Source organism: Stylophora pistillata, chromosome 5 (genome assembly GCF_964205215.1).
Source record: "Stylophora pistillata chromosome 5, jaStyPist1.2, whole genome shotgun sequence".
In the NCBI taxonomy this organism is placed as follows: Eukaryota; Metazoa; Cnidaria; class Anthozoa; order Scleractinia; family Pocilloporidae; genus Stylophora; species Stylophora pistillata.
In genome coordinates, this window is record NC_142523.1 from 26,584,610 (window position 1) to 26,601,709 (window position 17,100).

Consider the following 17,100-nt stretch of genomic DNA (forward strand, 5'->3'; position numbering starts at 1 on the left):
CTGCCACATGTACTTGCATGAATTCAGGAATGAAATTCCCATTCTACTTTAAAAAAAAACTTATTTTATTTTGTCTTTGTTAAGTCTGATTGCGTGATTATTTTCGAGGTAGAGAACCTTCATTCAGGCTAATGCAAACGCCGTCGCCATGAAAAGTAAACAAAGATGACAAAAAAAAACACGTAGTCTTTTCTTGCCAGTGAAGTCTTGCCGTTGTTTTTTCTTGTTACTTGGTCGATTTTTTGTAGCGGCAACCCAAAGCTATGGCTGCCCAATTGTCTTGTTCGTTCTATTTGCATCCCAATAGCACTTGTGATTTTTCAGCGAGATTTCGAAAGAAGAATGAATTATTTCCTTTGTTATCCTGTGCGAGGGATATCAAATCTCATTCGGGACAACTGAAGTTTGCCCAAACATCTGTTAGGTCGGAAAAAGACCTCACTCTACCTACAGTGGGATTCTTTGATGAGACGAGGGACGATATAACAGTGTGTCCGAAGCATCACGCTCCGCTAGGAACCTGGTGGAGACCAAGTCTCAAATGTTACCATCCTCTACATGGAAACAAGCGACGAAAACCAGAGAGAGGAGCAAGCCTACAGATATGTCAAAAGATTACAGAGAAAAGGAGAGTTCTTGTTTCCGTCAGTGCAGGTATGATTTTGTTTTCATTTTTTGCTGTTTGGAACCATGTCTCTTGTAAAATTCGAACCAGATAGACACCAGGGGTATTGCTTGTTCTTCTGCCAGAGAATTAATACTTAATAGCTGAAATTACTTAAACTGGATAGGGAATTAACAGAACTTGTAAATAGCTCATTTCGCAGGTCAATATGACAATAGCTGCTCACTTCTTGTGATAGAAAAGCTTCAACAGGAAACTGAAAAAAAGTTTTTGACCATTTACTTTGCACACAAGGTAAAAGGTAGTCGATAACGTTCGGCTTTAAAACAGGTTCAAACTCTGCGTTGGCTATACGAAATTGCTTTTTTGGTCGTAAGGGAGCTACGTCACGATATTTTGAGTGAGGTTTACAGTCGAAAAGAGTTGCCTTTAGATAGAATGAAACCTTGCACCCAGTTGCGTTTGGGTGTAATGTAACTGAGGTCGACGTCTAGAAAAAAGAAAACCTACAAGTTATTTATGATTAGTGTTCATCGCGCCAGCGTAACAGAAGGAGTGATAAACTAACCTAGTAGTCATCAGACTAACTTAGATCAACGCAATAAAGTGAAAGCGATGCCGCAACCAAGACATCTGCAAATGTTATATCTGTGAAGAAGACATTGGCCAGAAAAAGTTGATTTACACATTTTACGCAATTTCTGGAAGTAAAAAAGTTGGTAAACCGAAAATGCAAGTACATGCTTTAAACAAATTCACTATTGCGTCGGTGTTTCACAATATAGAGCTTTACCTCAACATTGGTTGTAAGCCTAATGGTGACAATATTAATTAGATACGTATGTGCACGATCCTCGCAGTAGAGAGCGCTATTTATGCAATAGCGAAAATCAGACCTGAAAAAAATCAGGCCTGTACGGGATTCGAACCACTGACCTCTGCGATACTAGTGTAGCGCTCTACCAATTGAGCTAACAAGCCAACTGGGAGCAGGCCGTTAAGTTGATTCGTAATAAACCCGTGATGATAAATCAGATGCAATGAATTTATGAAAGTTCATATATTTTATGAACTAAATACTAACTAGGTAATACAATCCCGTTTTTTCTCTAGGCAAGAAGCTATATCCACCCTTTCGACAAATGCACCCAAAACTGGTTTGCAGAGGCATCAATCCTGGAAAGTACGCTTGTGGCTTTAAAGACTAGCTATTCTAGCCTCAGAGAAGCTTTCTTACGATCCGAAAACGCTGAGTGCTACCACAATGCGTATCTTATTCTGTCATTGGCAAGTCTTGGTGAGCGCGTAGGAATCAGAATCTTACGCTATGACCTCAGCAATCCCCAAGCCGGCAAAGATGCCTGTGACCGCCGTATAGCCACTCGTAAAAGTCACAAGCGGCGATTTATAAACGAGGGAAATGACATAAACACAGCCAATTACATGAAGGTTGCAATTGGATCGTATGGTGGAGTAAAGGGCTTTTATGCCACTGTAGTAGAAATCCAAGATTCTTTTCAAAGTATGACGAAACATAGCATGACTGGAATTCGAGCACTGAACAATTTCTTGTTCGATTCAGCTGGACTGAGAGCTTGGAAGGCATACAATGTGGGCACCGGCAGGTTTTTTTCGCTGGCACAGCTTGAGAAGTATGTTTTGAAAATATTTCGCTACTATCGATTTCGTTACTTCTATAGATTTCGTTACTCAGTCGCACGTGATTTGTACTGTTGTCTAGTTATCCAATGGAAACGCGATGACTTGATTGACATTTGACCTTGGATTTTTACTTTGCACATGTTCTGGTAGACTCGAACATAACTCACTGAAAGAAGGAAAGTTCAGTTACAAATCTGTTGGAAGCTCCGGCGGAAAGTCTTGAATTTGAACGGAGATCATCAGAATAAAGTCTTGTGGAAATGTGGAGGAGTTGTTCTTAAAGGTCCTACAGGTATCAAAGAGCTTCAGCCATTTAGCCAACCGTTACAAGAAGTCGGCACGTTACGTGCAGGAGCAATGGAGGCCCAAGTTGTTGGACCATAAGCGCCAATGGAGGTGCAAATAATTCAATCAGACGAGGCTGACTCAGCAAAACGATTGGTCGCCTCCTATTCCTGCCCTAAACAACTGTGTCAAAGTCTACTAGGAATTTAAAGGTCTAGAGAAACATCTTGATTTTGGAAGCCACCTAATGAAGTTATATTATAAGAAAGAAAATCCGACTATGACAGCATCGTAGCAAAGTGGGAAGAGACCTGTAAAACTGTTACAGGAGACTATGGGCAAGGTGAAGTTGGTGATGCTCCGTCAGTGACGGAGTCCCCATCAGTATCAGCCGCTGATGACAATCCATCACTGGAGGAGGGTTGGGCAATGGAGTAGCCAAAGAAGTAATCCAATTTTCCGAACGTGTTCGCTTTAATTTTCAGAAAACATTATTCCAGGGAGAAGAAACCGGTGTTAAAGCAAATCTCGCTTATAAATGTTTCAGAGGCCAAAAAATTTTTTTGTCAGAAACATAGCACTATGATTGGTTTTTACTGTGATCACATGTTGATCGACATGTAACGTTGCCTATTGGAGATATTTGCAATTAAAAAAGCCTTATTTTCGGTCTCTTAAATTTGTCGCGTGACATGGTTAATTATGAAATGCTCTCGATTGGCGAGATTAATTTCAAATGAATCCAGCGTCAAACCTTCTACTACCTAAGTTTCAAACAATTCTTGGAGGAAATTGGATTAAAATCCACCGCATTCTATCGGTGTGGGAGATCTTTTTTGACAGTACCATCACAGGTACAGAAAGGAAAGATGAGTATATTTACCTATACCAATCCTTAAACTGACAAATCTGTAGATTTTTCGTACATTATATTAGGCTAAGTTACATTACTCCACACAAAGTCATGTCAACCGTTGTCAATTTATGTTACATCCCAATTTTGAAAAGACGTGAAGACCCCGAAAGACCTAGGTAACCCTTCACCAAGTCATGAAATCCGATAATGAGCCACTGAAACCCCCATAAAAGTCATTTGAGCCCTAGCTTAATTAACCTGAGTCATATTACCTCAGACCAACTAAGTAAAATCACCAATAAGCTTAGTCATGTCACCCCAAAGCAAGTCATGTCACCCCCAGTCCGAGCCATATCTTTATCTTAAGTGTAAAATATGCGAAAAAAAATATATGCTTTTTCGCGAGCCATACTCCAACAGGCACTCTTCAGAAAACAGCTACTAGTCATCTATAGCTCCGACTTTTTAGCTGATTTTCCTTTACCCTAAAATTTCTAACCGTGGAAGAGAGACAACACAAGAGAACAGAATCATCTTTCGGGCTTGATAATGAACTACTTACTTGGTTGACACCACGCCTGAGAACCCTTGCCATTTGATAAACATTGAGGTGGGATATTAACCTTTCCATCAATACGAGCACAAGATGCAAGTTCTGGCTCATCTCCTTTGCAAGAGACATTTGACATTACAAAAGGAATTCCCTCATCCTTTAAGTCTGAAATATTGAATTTCGCGAAAGCCTCCTTAAAGCCAAGTTGACGACAAATGACTTTGACATCGTCAAAATCCCATCCATTCCTGCAGATCTTTGCCCATTTACCTTTGTAAAATACTTCCACTCTTCCTCCATACTCCACATTTGCACCATTCAAGCGAACGGGAACTTAGGAAATTATAAAACGTTAAATACACTAGGATAAAATTGGCTAATTATAGGAATGATAAATATCTGAAACATTACGAATGGCCATAAATCACGTAGTGAATTATTCAGCTAGTGCCACTAAATCACTAAATGATTGTATTCTTCAACATTCTTGGCATATTGTTTTATATTTTCCGTCAGGCTACAATTTTCATTGGTTCGGAAAATAATAGTTTCGATGTTGCAGGTGTCATTTGTTTTCCGATGTGGATCAAGACGTTTACGTTGCATAATGTTAGTCTGCTTGAGGCGATGTGGTCGATGATCCTCTTTTACAATTAAAGCATTCGTGTGATTCACCTCGCAAGTTTCATCATTATACTAACTTGAAAGCAAACAAGATCTAATTTATATTTGCAGTATTTTAGAACTTTTGAAAGCATGTTTTCGTAACTTTAAAACGCTAGACTGTGAGAGTGCAATCGGGAAATTCATATGATAGACTATAAGCTCTGAAGGAAGAGACGTTCTTTCAGGTGTCAGTTGGAAATGTGGAAATTTTCTTATAGCCCGTAAAAGAGGAAAAATGGGAAATGAAAAGGAGAAAAAAGTTTTAGGGGAGCTGAAATTAAGGATTTAAAAGTATCAATTTGACTATTCTTTTGAAACTATGACGTTTATCAGCCATAAATGCATGATAGCACAGGTTCTTATTTCGACGGCTATATTAAATAGCTATCTTTTAAGCATGTAACTGGAGTTGTAGAAAACAGCTAAAATCAACTAATCGACAATGGTTTGAGGACTCACGAGGCGCAGTCGAGTGAGTCCGCAACACATTGGCCAAACACACTGCGACATTACTGCCAAACTACTATACTGCACATTGGCCAAACACACTGCGACATTTTTAATTTTTTATACCTTTCTTGTATCTGAGCAAACCTCGAGGACTAAAAATAATTTCTCTCAGGCAATTTTATCTTTCTGTCAATGCACTTGAAGTTATCGTGGTATAAAGGCCGGAAAATTAGTACAATTCACTTTTACCTTTGCAAAATTGCTGTTTCTTTGCCAGGTTTTTTTCACATGTAGTTGGAATGGTGCAGTTGAGGTAGACGGATGTCTTGGAGGCGTTGCCTCTTTCTGCATACCGTGTGTCATTAACATAAACACCATTGTTATAGTAGCCCATGGCCATGCAGGTTGAATTTAGATCAGCTTCATCCCATTCACTGGTACAAAGCTTTTCCCAGCTATTGTTCGTGTAGATTTCCATTTTACCAACAGATGGGTTCTTGTCTGTTTTAAAACGCAGTGGAAATGCTTTAAAAGTTAAAAAAAGGAACAAATCTAGTTATTTCGTTTGTTTGTTCTTTTTTTTTTCATTGTTTTGATGATGGAAATAACATCGATAATAATCAAACTAATAACAAACATCCCAGCAGTATGCAGGACGCGTGTTATACATGGACTTCATGTTGGGCCTTGGTCACGATGGAGTCTCTGTGGTTCAGTGGTAGGGCATAGGAGCACGGAATCTGAGGGTCTTAGGTTTCATTCCTCATGGAGAGTTAGAATTTGTTCTTTGTCCCACGCTTGTGACAAGACGAACAACCACCCTCTCTATTTCTTTCTTTACCGAGCTCAAAATTTACCTTCTTTTTTATTCTATTACAGACATAATGATGTTTGCCGATTAAAATGATTAAGCAGATTATGAATTCATGTCCTTAGAATTTTCCCTCGTATGCCATAGAAAACACCTAAATATTTCAGATTACGGAAAATCTCAAAAAAATGATGCCATCAAGGTTGAGTGAAACTGGTATGAAAAAGTTTTGTAATCAAAGTAGGACCCTCGACATAACGTTCATTGTAATAATTGCTATGCTGAATAGAAGAGGAGAAGAGATCTTAAAACGAGCATAATCTATAGCTATCAGAAAACGGTAACTTGACAATTTATATACATGGAACGAGTTTTTTCTCTTTCTTTCAAAACGTACATGGTGAATTTTGTACAGGTACAGTTTTAATGCATTCATGAAGGATGTGAGACTTCTAATGAAATCCTTACTTTAAGTAGTTTGTGGTTTTTACATACATTCCTTCATGATAGTGTGTGATTAAGGTTCAAACCCAGAATTTGTCCGAAATTCATTGTTATTTTAATATCTATTCGTGTATTCATTAATTTTTTCTTTTTTGTCAGAGACTTTCCTTTGACTGAAATCACAAAATTAGACTTTTGTATGTTACCTTGATGACAACTGGACGTGTTGCTACATTCTCTCAGCAGTGCTCTGGCCCCATTGCAGTGTTTCCCACCATTTGCTGGTTCCGGATTAGTACATTCTCTTTTCCTTGTTTGTATACCACCAACTGGCTTGATACAGATACTCCATGAGTTCCACTCGCTCCAGCCACCATCGACTTAAAAAAAAGTACAATGTTGCAAATAACTGTGATGTGAGAAACAACCATAGACGATATATTAAGATCATTTACAAATTACGGTATGTACGACAAAGGCACAGTCTATATTTCGACCTTCCATTGTCATTAATTTGAATGTTCAAGCTAACATTTAACTGCGGTGGGCTCATTAATTTGGTAAGGAGCGATGTTGTAGAGTTTGCATATAATTTGTTGAAGTATCTCGAGTTTAAAATTCCTTAGTGAAAAATAATTTGATTTACTCTTAGTTGTGAGTCATGCAGGTTTGGGATTTAACTGAGTTTAGTCACGCGAACGTTATGAATGGTTTACGGACGTCGCCAGCAAAACTAGTTAAACTCAGATTATTCTTAAGTTATCAACTGTAGTCAATGTTCAAGAAAAACCATTTGAACCTCACATTTGCTGACGCAAGTTCAGAAAAGCGGAAATGAATAACGAGATGTACAAAGGGACGCTTTCATTTGCCCGTATCGTGGCCGCAAGGCCACGCGAGATGCATGTGTAAAGAGGGAAATAGTCAAAGAATACTTACGACTAACTCATACTTAAAGCACTTAATCTAGAGATAAAACATGGTTGTGAGCTTGTAGTTATTGTTCTTGTGGTAATGCAGGGTTGCTTTTAATCTCAAAAGTCAAGCCCCTCTTAACTCATTGAGAGATCCACAAGTATTGTAACCATCCAGGTCCGAAAAATAATGTACGCATATATAGTTTAAACAAACTGCACACATTCAAAATTCGTCAGCTTTCGACGCTGCAAACAGAATCTTTCTTCGCCTGCACAAGCTAAATTCCACTTTTTTCCAATCTTATGTCTTGTTTCGCCTCAGCTGCTTAAAAAATATTTGCATTGTAAAGCCTTTACAGGGTTTCTCCCGTTTGTATCTGATAACAAACCTTAGAGTTTTCTGCCTCGGAACGAAAATACCTCAGAACAAACCTTTTTGCGACGGCAAGGTTTTTAACTGATTGAAATTAAACATACGCGGCAACGAATTCCGCTCATTTCTTGTTTCGCCGCTTAAGATCATCAACAATCGAAGCATGAGTGGATGGTAAATTGCACCTATCAGAGGGAAACAAAAAATGACTGGGAGGCAAAAAAAGGCATTGCGATTTAAAAGACTACCAGCCATTATTTTTACCCGCGCATCAGCGAATCTATTTCCCAACCACTCAGTTAAATCCATCATTTTTAAAAACTTTACATTACTTCAAAACGATCCAGAGACAAGCACTATCTTTTCTCAGCCTCTGCTCATTTCATTCAAATGCGACAAAACATAGGCAATTTTTTGGTCAGAAGTTCTTTTTCAGACTAATGACCAACAAGACACTTTTAAATGCGCTCGTGCACGATGCAAAACGTTTCCTTTCATTCACTACATTGAGAAAATATCGGGACCCAAACGATCCATTAAGATCACTGATCACTTCACGTGCACCTCTGCGAATGTAATCTATTGCATAACTTGCACTTATTGCAAAAAGATTTACATCGGCGAAACAGGCAGAAGACTTGGTGACAGATTCTGAGAACACCTTAGCGACGTGGAGAGGAATGACAAGGACACATCAAAACCAGTCGCTAGACATTTTAATTTACCTAATCATTCTAAGCAACATATGGCAATCTGCGGATTTTCCTTACTCTTAGGTACTAGTACGGAAAGCCGTAAAACTCTTGAACAAAAGCTCATCTTTCAAACCGGCAGTCTAAATCCCACAGATATCACCGAACGCTTTTCATTCCACTAATTCATTCCTGTTTTTCTCGTTGCCATGTTCCCACCAATCACGTAGCTCCATTTTCTGCCTTTAAAAGCACACACAACCCACAATTCCTCTATTCGCTCCGACAAAGCGATAACGCTCGAAACGTCAGCTTTTATAATCGTAACGGTGGCCAATTTACCATTTCAACTTTGTTGATATATTGAAATTATTTCGTTACCCACACCGACGCAGACCCAAACAGTTTCTTTAGAAACTATCAGCCTTTATTCCCAGCTATGTTGGACGATTCACGGGAATATTTACTGCTGTCGCCAGTTTCAACATCTGATATGGCAATAACTGTCTTTCCTTCTTCGATATCGAATTTTGCCCTTTGAATTCTTGAGGCACCATCTTTTTTCCAGATTACATCTTTTGATTTTTGGAATAGGCAAGTCAATTAAAGTGTTCCCCATCCATTATGGGAAGTGGCTGCTTTAGAATAATTTAAACAATGGGTAGTTCTGCAAAGAGAAGCAAGAGACTCATGACTGTGTCATGCACTTAGGAGGGCCTCAATGTGGCGTAGGTACTAAAAGTTGGATTCACCTGAAACCACCTGAAACCACCTGAAACCACCTGAAACCACGTGAAACCATCTGAAACCATCAGATACCGCCGATGAAACCACCTGAAATTGACTTAGGCAGTGAAAGTTAAAGCCACCATTCATCAGCTATATTCTGTCATTTGCAGTGAAATACCATGCAAAAAATCCACATATATTTCACTCTTGCAAAAACAAAGTCAGTGAAACTCTAGGTCACGCTATAAATTCGTCTCTGATTAAAAAGAAACACAATGTTCAAAATTTCCTTAGGAAGTTTGAAAATATTTAGGCCTTCCTGGGCTTTTTCATATAGAATTTGCATGTTCCTGTTGAGAAAACTCACGTATTTCTTCGATTTAAACACGAAGACGCGTTATATAAGGAAGTCTTCCCTGGGAAGACCTAGGCTCATTTGTAATGCACCGTTGACGTGTGCGGGTCAAAAGGGAGCTTAAGCAACCACGACGAAAGGGACGACGACGACGTCAAGTAATCGCGGAGGGTCTGGAACGAGGACGTCGTTTTTAGCGGGAAAATGAAACTTAAGCAGTGAAGTTGCTCAAGGACGACGACGTCTGAAATCTTGTTTATTCTCGCTTCGTCAGTTTAAGAAATGACATCGTTCATAGACGTCCAAAACCTTCTTCTTCTCAGTCATGGATCAAATTTGCACATATATATCGAAAGTTCGAGAGTAGGTTATTCAATTCTTGAACATCAACAGTCCAAGGAATTATTAAGCTTTAGCTTTATTTACAATAATTTACGCATCGCAAAAGCTTAAAATATTAAATTTTACGCAGGTTGTTTGAGATTTAAATTCAGTTCTAAGTGTTGCTGATATAAACAAACCTATTTTGCACAAGGTTTGTCTGATTTTCAACATGCTTTAGCCTGATATGTTCTACCTTTGATGCTCCTTCCTTTGGCGAGCAAACGACGTAAGTCTGTCAATTTAATCAATGCTAGCTAGCGATCGGCACAGATAACAGCCGTCGCGCTTCACCCAAGAATACTATTTTTTCCCGTGTGATTTTGTCGGAATAATTTTTATGGCGGTAAATCTATATCAAACATTTTGAAAATAGATTCGGAAAACCTGACAGGTATTCAAGCTCATGTTAACACACCGATCTGAAGAATTCTTTGTTGTTTAAAGCGTCTCGATTGAAGAACAGCAACACGCAAAATTTTTAAGTAGCAATAATCCGGCAGTTCCATACACAGCTTTTGACCGAACGCAGAGGTGTATTACACTGCCATTTAAAACTTTCCATTCAATAAAAATAATAAAAAGCACTCTTTCATAAAATATACTCAAATAAATTTCAACCTTACGTGGTCGCTTTCGGCGCTTGACTTGACATCTGTTGTGCGGAGGAAAGAATATGAGTTGGTGGGTTTTCGAATTTTATTTGTTTAGAAAACTGAACAGGGTGGCTTAAATCAAACGAAGAAGCGAATACAAACTCCAACCGGCCATAGACTGTCTAAAAACTGACAATAAACCCGCACCTTTTGATGAGAAAAACTGCTTTGAAGTTCGGAAGTTCACGACGACGTGAAACAGGTCCTTCTCAAGTCGTCGACGACAAGACGACGACGGAATTATTGGTTCGCGCTTGCGCAGTGACGTTCTTGCAACTTCCGGTCGTCGTCCTCCGTTCGTCGTCGTGGTTGCTTAAGCTCCCTAAATTTAAATGCTGGTAGACGAACAAAAGGAGCTAATGAGATATCTATTGTTTACTTCCACCAGCATGGTGGCATGAGGTAACGTGCGAACCACCTACTTCGATCTCAAATTTACCACCACAAATAAAGACAGTTTCCATTGGAGAAAGGAAATACAAATCTCAAAAGTTCTTGTATTGTGATGAAGACATAACTCAATTCTGAGGAATGCGCCCGCTGTTCATTGCTTTATATTATCTGTAGCTCAAGCTGACTTGACTCTAAGAGTTCTACATCACACGACGGTTGATTGACAAATGGTCCAATGGGACCTAAGGCTCCTTTTATAGCGCGCCTTCGTGTTTAAAAAATTCTTCTTTGCATTCGCGATCATATGTTGTTATTGTCACGCAAGTGATTTGTCAAGAGATGAATTCGCAAATTCCAGTGCAACTCCCAGCCATTCGTAGAGCTAATTGAGTGTGTTTTCAACAAGAACAGTGGAATGTTTCCTTGAAGACCTGTTTGTGGTGCCTATTCTGTACTGTAGGGAATTATATACGATATCCGTAGGCCGGGATCCCTGTGGATAAACTCCATTGTTAACACTTATTTTCTGATGTTACCCGTAATTTTTAGGTGCTTTCATGTTCTTTTAAATTGTTTCGAGATATTTTCAGGTAATTTCAGATGGTTTCCTTGAAGGTTTCAGATGGTTTCAGGTGGTTTCATCGGTGGTTTCAAATGGTTTCAGATGGTTTCAGATGGTTTTAGGTGGTTTCAGATGGTTTTAGGTGGTTTCAGGGGATTCCAACTTTTAGTACTTACGCCTCAATGCGGTGATGGCCCTCACAGCTAACAGTTAAATCCCTAGCTATGTTATGGCTTACGGTCAATTTCTGTCCATTGCGATTAAAATAAAAGTCTTTTTTATGGTTAGGTATTTTTATGACTAATGGTTAAAATTTGGCAGTTGTAATCATACCGGCTAGCTGAAACGTTTCACTTTTTAATCTTTCATTCTTACTCTCCATTCAAAAGAACGTTTTCCATTTCCAGTACAAAGTAGCTAGATTGAAGAGCTCTTGTCACCTAATAATCAAGCCTGCAATATTCTTCGTCTCAATTGAATGGGTCGCATTACGAATTAAAAAGATCCACAAAACAACTTCAAGCTGTTGATAGATGCAAAGGAAGTAGATATCCAAAGGAATCGTTTTGAACAGTTATTCGCAATTTTACAGCAAATTTTGCTCAGGAATGTTTGCAGTTTTTCGTGTTGTCATTACCTTGTTCATTGCCAAGATTGTTAATCTTTCTATCACATGCAAAAATAGGTTTTGACTTGCGCTTTCTTTGTCATTTCCCACCGCTCTATTTTGAACTTCTTGGATATCTCCGTCGCAGAAATACCTCTTTTAAGACATTTCGCCTTAGATGCTTATTTATTTATTCATTTATTTATTCATTAACTTTTCTAAACAACAACGGCCACCGTGATAAAAAGAGAAATAAATAAAAAGAAATTGTGAATAGGTCGTGGATACATTGCGTTTGAATGAGTTTTGAAGATATCTAAATGCCAATGGGTAACTCCCGGACACAGTTGAAACTACTTGGTATTACTTTGAACTGCTGGGGTGATGTTGGCTGAATGGTCAGAATTCACAGTTTAGTTATCGGTCAGTACAAAATACAGACTGCAAACCGGGTACGAAATGCAGACTAGGTACAAAATGCAGACTACAGACTCCACATTGGGTACAGAATGCAGACTGGAAACTTTGAAAACTGTTTTTTCAATCTAAAGGCTAAAAGTTTCTAAAGAAACTGTGGTGCTGCGTCGGTGGGAGTAACAATGTAATTTGGTTATATCAACTCGGTTGAAATATGTAAATTGACCACCGTAACGAATAAAAAAACTGACGTTTCGAGCGTTACTCCTTCGTCAGAGCGGAAGGAGGAATTGTGGGTTGTATGTGTTTTTATATGTAGAAGCGGAGGTACGCCATTGGTGAGAACATGGCAACGAGGAAAACACGAATAAATTAGTGGAATAAAAAGCGTTCGTTGATACCTGTGGGATTAAGAGTGTCGATTTGATAGATTAACTTTTGTTAGAGAGTTTTGCGACTTTCCGTGTTGCCTAAATGTAAGGAAAGACCGCAGATTGCCATATGTTGTTTCGTCTAACAACAAACATATGAAATACATATATATGAACTGCGGTTATGAAACGTATATGTGCACGATCCTTCGCAGTAAAGCACTATTTAAGTAATAGTGAAAATCAGACCTGAAAAAAATTCAGGCCTGTACGGGATTCGAACCACTGACCTCTGCGATACTAGTGCAGCGCTCTACCAATTGAGCTAACAAGCCAACTGGGAGCAGTTGGTTCTACGGGTTTATGTCGAATCAATTTGATGGCCTGCTCCCAGTTGGCTTGTTAGCTCAATTGGTAGAGCGCTGCACTAGTATCGCAGAGGTCAGTGGTTCGAATCCCGTACAGGCCTGAATTTTTTTCAGGTCTGATTTTCACTATCGCTTAAATAGTGCTTTACTGCGAAGGATCGTGCACATATACGTTGTTTCGTCTGTTACACGATAACATATGTCATCTTACAACTTACCGAGTGTCACGCAGTCGCTTTTTGCAATCTCTTTCATGATCACTTGCCCGTTTCCTCGCATATTTTGTTGTTAAAAATGTGGCCACTGAATTGGGTTTTTAAAAAAGCGGCCACAATCGTTCTCAAATAGAGTTTCAAGCTTTCGTATAGTCTTCTCATTTCGCGCGGAGATGTCAGTAATGAAAAAAAAGACAGCTTTGGTATGTGGTACAAAGTCTTCACCTCTAAAATTTTCATTTTGTTGACCAAAATGACTTAGACTAAAACTGTTCCTTCGAATTGCTATATTTTTAACATTCAGGGGTGTACACACAATGACTTTCACAAATTAATGTTGGTTTAGTCACTAAACAGATAAAAGGTAAAACCATCAGAAAAGCAAACAATTGACAAGTCCGACGTTAAAACAACGTTACGCTTTCCGATATAAAAATTCGCCGGTTATTCATTTTAGCGATATACAACAATATAAAAACTGACGGCTCGCAGTGAGAAGAATGAGGGCTTGAAATTGTATTTAAGAACGGTTGTGGGCTGGACGCCTTGTTAAAAACAAAATATACTCGGAAACGGCGTGGAATATTCCACAATAATGTAAATGATGGCGAAAGATGATCGCGCAAAAGCAATTGCATTAAGCGTCTTCACTCATAGTTACACCTTTAGTATTTCAAAGAGCTTTGACTCGGTTACCCATATGCTAACTGCGACGAGTATTTTAAATCAAATCGAAACTCCTTCGAAGAAAGGTCGAGTTAAATTATAACGTCGCAGCATTACTCTGGAAACGTGATAGAAGCGTTACGGTATAATTTCGGAAGGTCGCTATCAATTGGTCTGCCGTCGACATATCGATTTGTTTACATCTAAGTGACTGACACATTTGCATATTCTGCACCATTCTAATAGCTGTTTCCACGCTTCGCGTACCCACAGCTGAAAATGACAATCAATGACAAAGAAAAACAAAAATGGCAGGGATACTGCAACAGCGTATCCGATTACAGAGGACCCAAGCATATTATAAAGAATTTCGAACCAATCAACAAACGACAGCGCCGTTACCGTAGTTTTTCTTTGCGGGCTCTTTTAGGGTCTGGAACTGAATAAGTTGTAACAAATCGTATCCCTTTGTAATGTAATACACTCAATAATATTATTACTCGGGAATGATATCGCCCGTATTGACTCTTGAGCTTCCTCAAGCTTGAGAAAATTCTCACTTCGATAATAATGAAACTTCAATAAGAATTATACCTATTCCATCTTTTGTGTGTGTAGTCCGTAAGCAGTATATATGTGCAACCCTTGAGCTCCTATTTCCCCCCCCCCCTTTCTCACTATCACCGTCACCTTCATCTTTATCTTCGTGTCCATTTATCTCCCCCATCTTCATCTCCATGTTCATCTTGATGCTTATTAACAACTAGTAATAGTCTGCAAATATTCTACAAGCAGCTGATGGCTCATCTGGAGCGTCATGGTCTACTTTTTGAGCACCAGTTTTCTTTCCATCCGAACCGCTCAGCTAGCTGTTACTTACGTCACCGATTTCATCAGAAAGAAGGCCGACAGTGGAAAGGCAACAGGAGCCGTTTTTATTGACTTATCAAAGACATTCGATACCATCAGTCATTCCGTTCTATTTAGTAAACTGTCCCGTTATGGTGTATATGATATGGAACTACAATGATTTACTGATTGTTTATTTTATCGCAAGCAGATCGGTCAGTTTCATGGTGTGCCCTCTGAACCAAATCCATTTAACATTGGAGTTCCTTAGACCCCTTCTTCTCTCATATTATTTAATAATATGCATAGTCCCCTTTGTCATTGTTGGATTATCACTTATACTGATGATACGGGGACTTTTACATCCTCAAGTGACATCGATGCGATACAAACCAGCCTTTCAAAGGACTTAGATAATCTCTCTAACTGGTCTCGTGATAAAGAACTTATTTTTAATCTGAAGAAAGGAAAATCTGAAATGATGCTGTTTGGTAACGGTAAACGCTTAAATCTGTTTCAAGGCTGTCAGGTCAAGCTCTCAGTCAATGGTTCTCCCATCAACACCACTACATGTTACAAGTACCTCGGCGTGCATCTGGATCCGACGCTTAGTTTTGAAACGCATTTTCAAAAAATTTACAAGAAGGTAGCTGGAAGAGCAAACCTCTTACGGCGCATCCCTTCCAGCATTGATACTGTTAGTGCCCAACAAATTCACCAATCGATGATTATACAAATATTTACGTATGGCTGCTATACCAGTCTTTGATGGTCAGAGTCCCGCAAACGCATGATCCGCTCCATTGAGATCCGAAACCATCATTTCCTCGAAATGCAGTCTGCAGAACTGTGATCTTCAATTTTTAACAATTGATAACTTTTCGCAAAAAAGAGCGCGCTACTTTGTATTTGACTGCCTTAATGGCACTGCATGCTTTTCATTGAAAGATTAAATTCAATGATTACATCATTACGCTTTGAACACTAGAAACAATGGGAAATCAGAAACACCACCAAAGGTCAGACTGGATTTTGCGCACCGTAGCTTTTATTTTTTAGGTGACTCGATTTTTAATTCATTACTTCTTATTTTAAGAAACATTAATTCTAGAGTTCTATTCAGGAAATCCTTAGACGTTTATTACTTAAAAGTTTATTGTTTAATATTTTTAACGATTTTTAACTTAATGCATTTTTGCCTTCATATGTACTTTAGTTTTATTTTACATATCTGAATAATTCTTATTTATAGCTTTAATTCTTAGCCAGCAGGACCCTGCTGATAACAGTACTTTGTACTGAAGGGTTATCCTGGGTAAAAAATTCGATTATTATTAATGTTTTTATTATTCCTGCACTATTCTTACGAGGTATGGAATAGGCTTAAAATAACTTGCCACGTCCCTTTTAAATCTTTCATTCTATACATCCAAGTTCTAACAGGGGTATAAGTTCATAATGACGTCTGGATTGTTTTCATGTATCTCTTCATAATTTTTGGTCGCTGAATTAGCAAATTTAAATTCGGTGAAATGTTTTCAGGGAATAAAGGCTGATAGTTTCGAAAGAAACTGTTTGGGGCTGCGTCGGTGGGAGTAACGAAATAATTTGGATATATCAACAAAGTTCAAATGGTAAATTAGCCACCGTAATGATTACAAAAGCTGACGTTTCGAGCGTTAGCCCTTCGTCGGAGCGAATAGAGGAATTGTGTGTTGTGTGTGCTTTTAAAGGCAGAAAATGGAGCTACGTTATTGGTGGGAGCATGGCAAACGAGAAAAACATGAATAAATTAGTGGAATGAAAAGCGTTCGTTGATCCCTGTGGGATTTAGACTGCCGGTTTGAAAGATGAGCTTTTGTTCAAGATTTTTACGGTTTTCTGTGCCACCTAAGTGCAAGGAAAGACCGCAGATTGCCATGTGTTGCTTAGAATGACTAGGTAAATTAAAATGTTTAGCGACTGGTTTCGATGTGTCCCTGTCATTCCTTTCCACGTCTCGAGGGTGTTCTCGGAATCGGTCACCTAGTCTTCTGCCTGTTTCGCCGATGTTTACAGGGAAGTTTTTTAAAAAAAGATCGCTCTCCAACTTCAATAATAAATACTTACTAGATAAAGACGCGCCGATAGTTGCTTTGACAAACCATAACGCGTACACTGTTACTAATTTTCATAATGTACATAAAATCATGACTCG

The 17,100-nt window shown here is 38.8% G+C and overlaps 1 protein-coding gene, 1 long non-coding RNA gene and 1 pseudogene across 2 annotated transcripts in view; 2 read left to right on the forward strand and 1 right to left on the reverse strand.

Annotated features, from left to right (window-relative positions):
• LOC148731120 (uncharacterized) overlaps positions 1-17,100 on the forward strand; it is a 203,410-nt gene that overhangs the window by 107,251 nt on the left and 79,059 nt on the right. The gene's annotated exons all lie outside the window — the stretch shown is intronic.
• LOC148731130 (fibroblast growth factor receptor 1-like) overlaps positions 1-17,100 on the reverse strand; it is a 36,018-nt gene that overhangs the window by 14,830 nt on the left and 4,088 nt on the right. Inside the window, exons 4-6 of the mRNA XM_088760044.1 lie at positions 6,559-6,732; positions 5,347-5,622; positions 3,991-4,314 (exon numbers count right to left, since the gene is read on the reverse strand). Of these exons, the coding sequence (XP_088616170.1) occupies positions 3,991-4,314; positions 5,347-5,622; positions 6,559-6,732 (774 nt within the window). The remainder of the gene's footprint in view (positions 1-3,990; positions 4,315-5,346; positions 5,623-6,558; positions 6,733-17,100) is intronic.
• LOC148731131 (uncharacterized) lies at positions 264-3,150 on the forward strand (annotated as a pseudogene).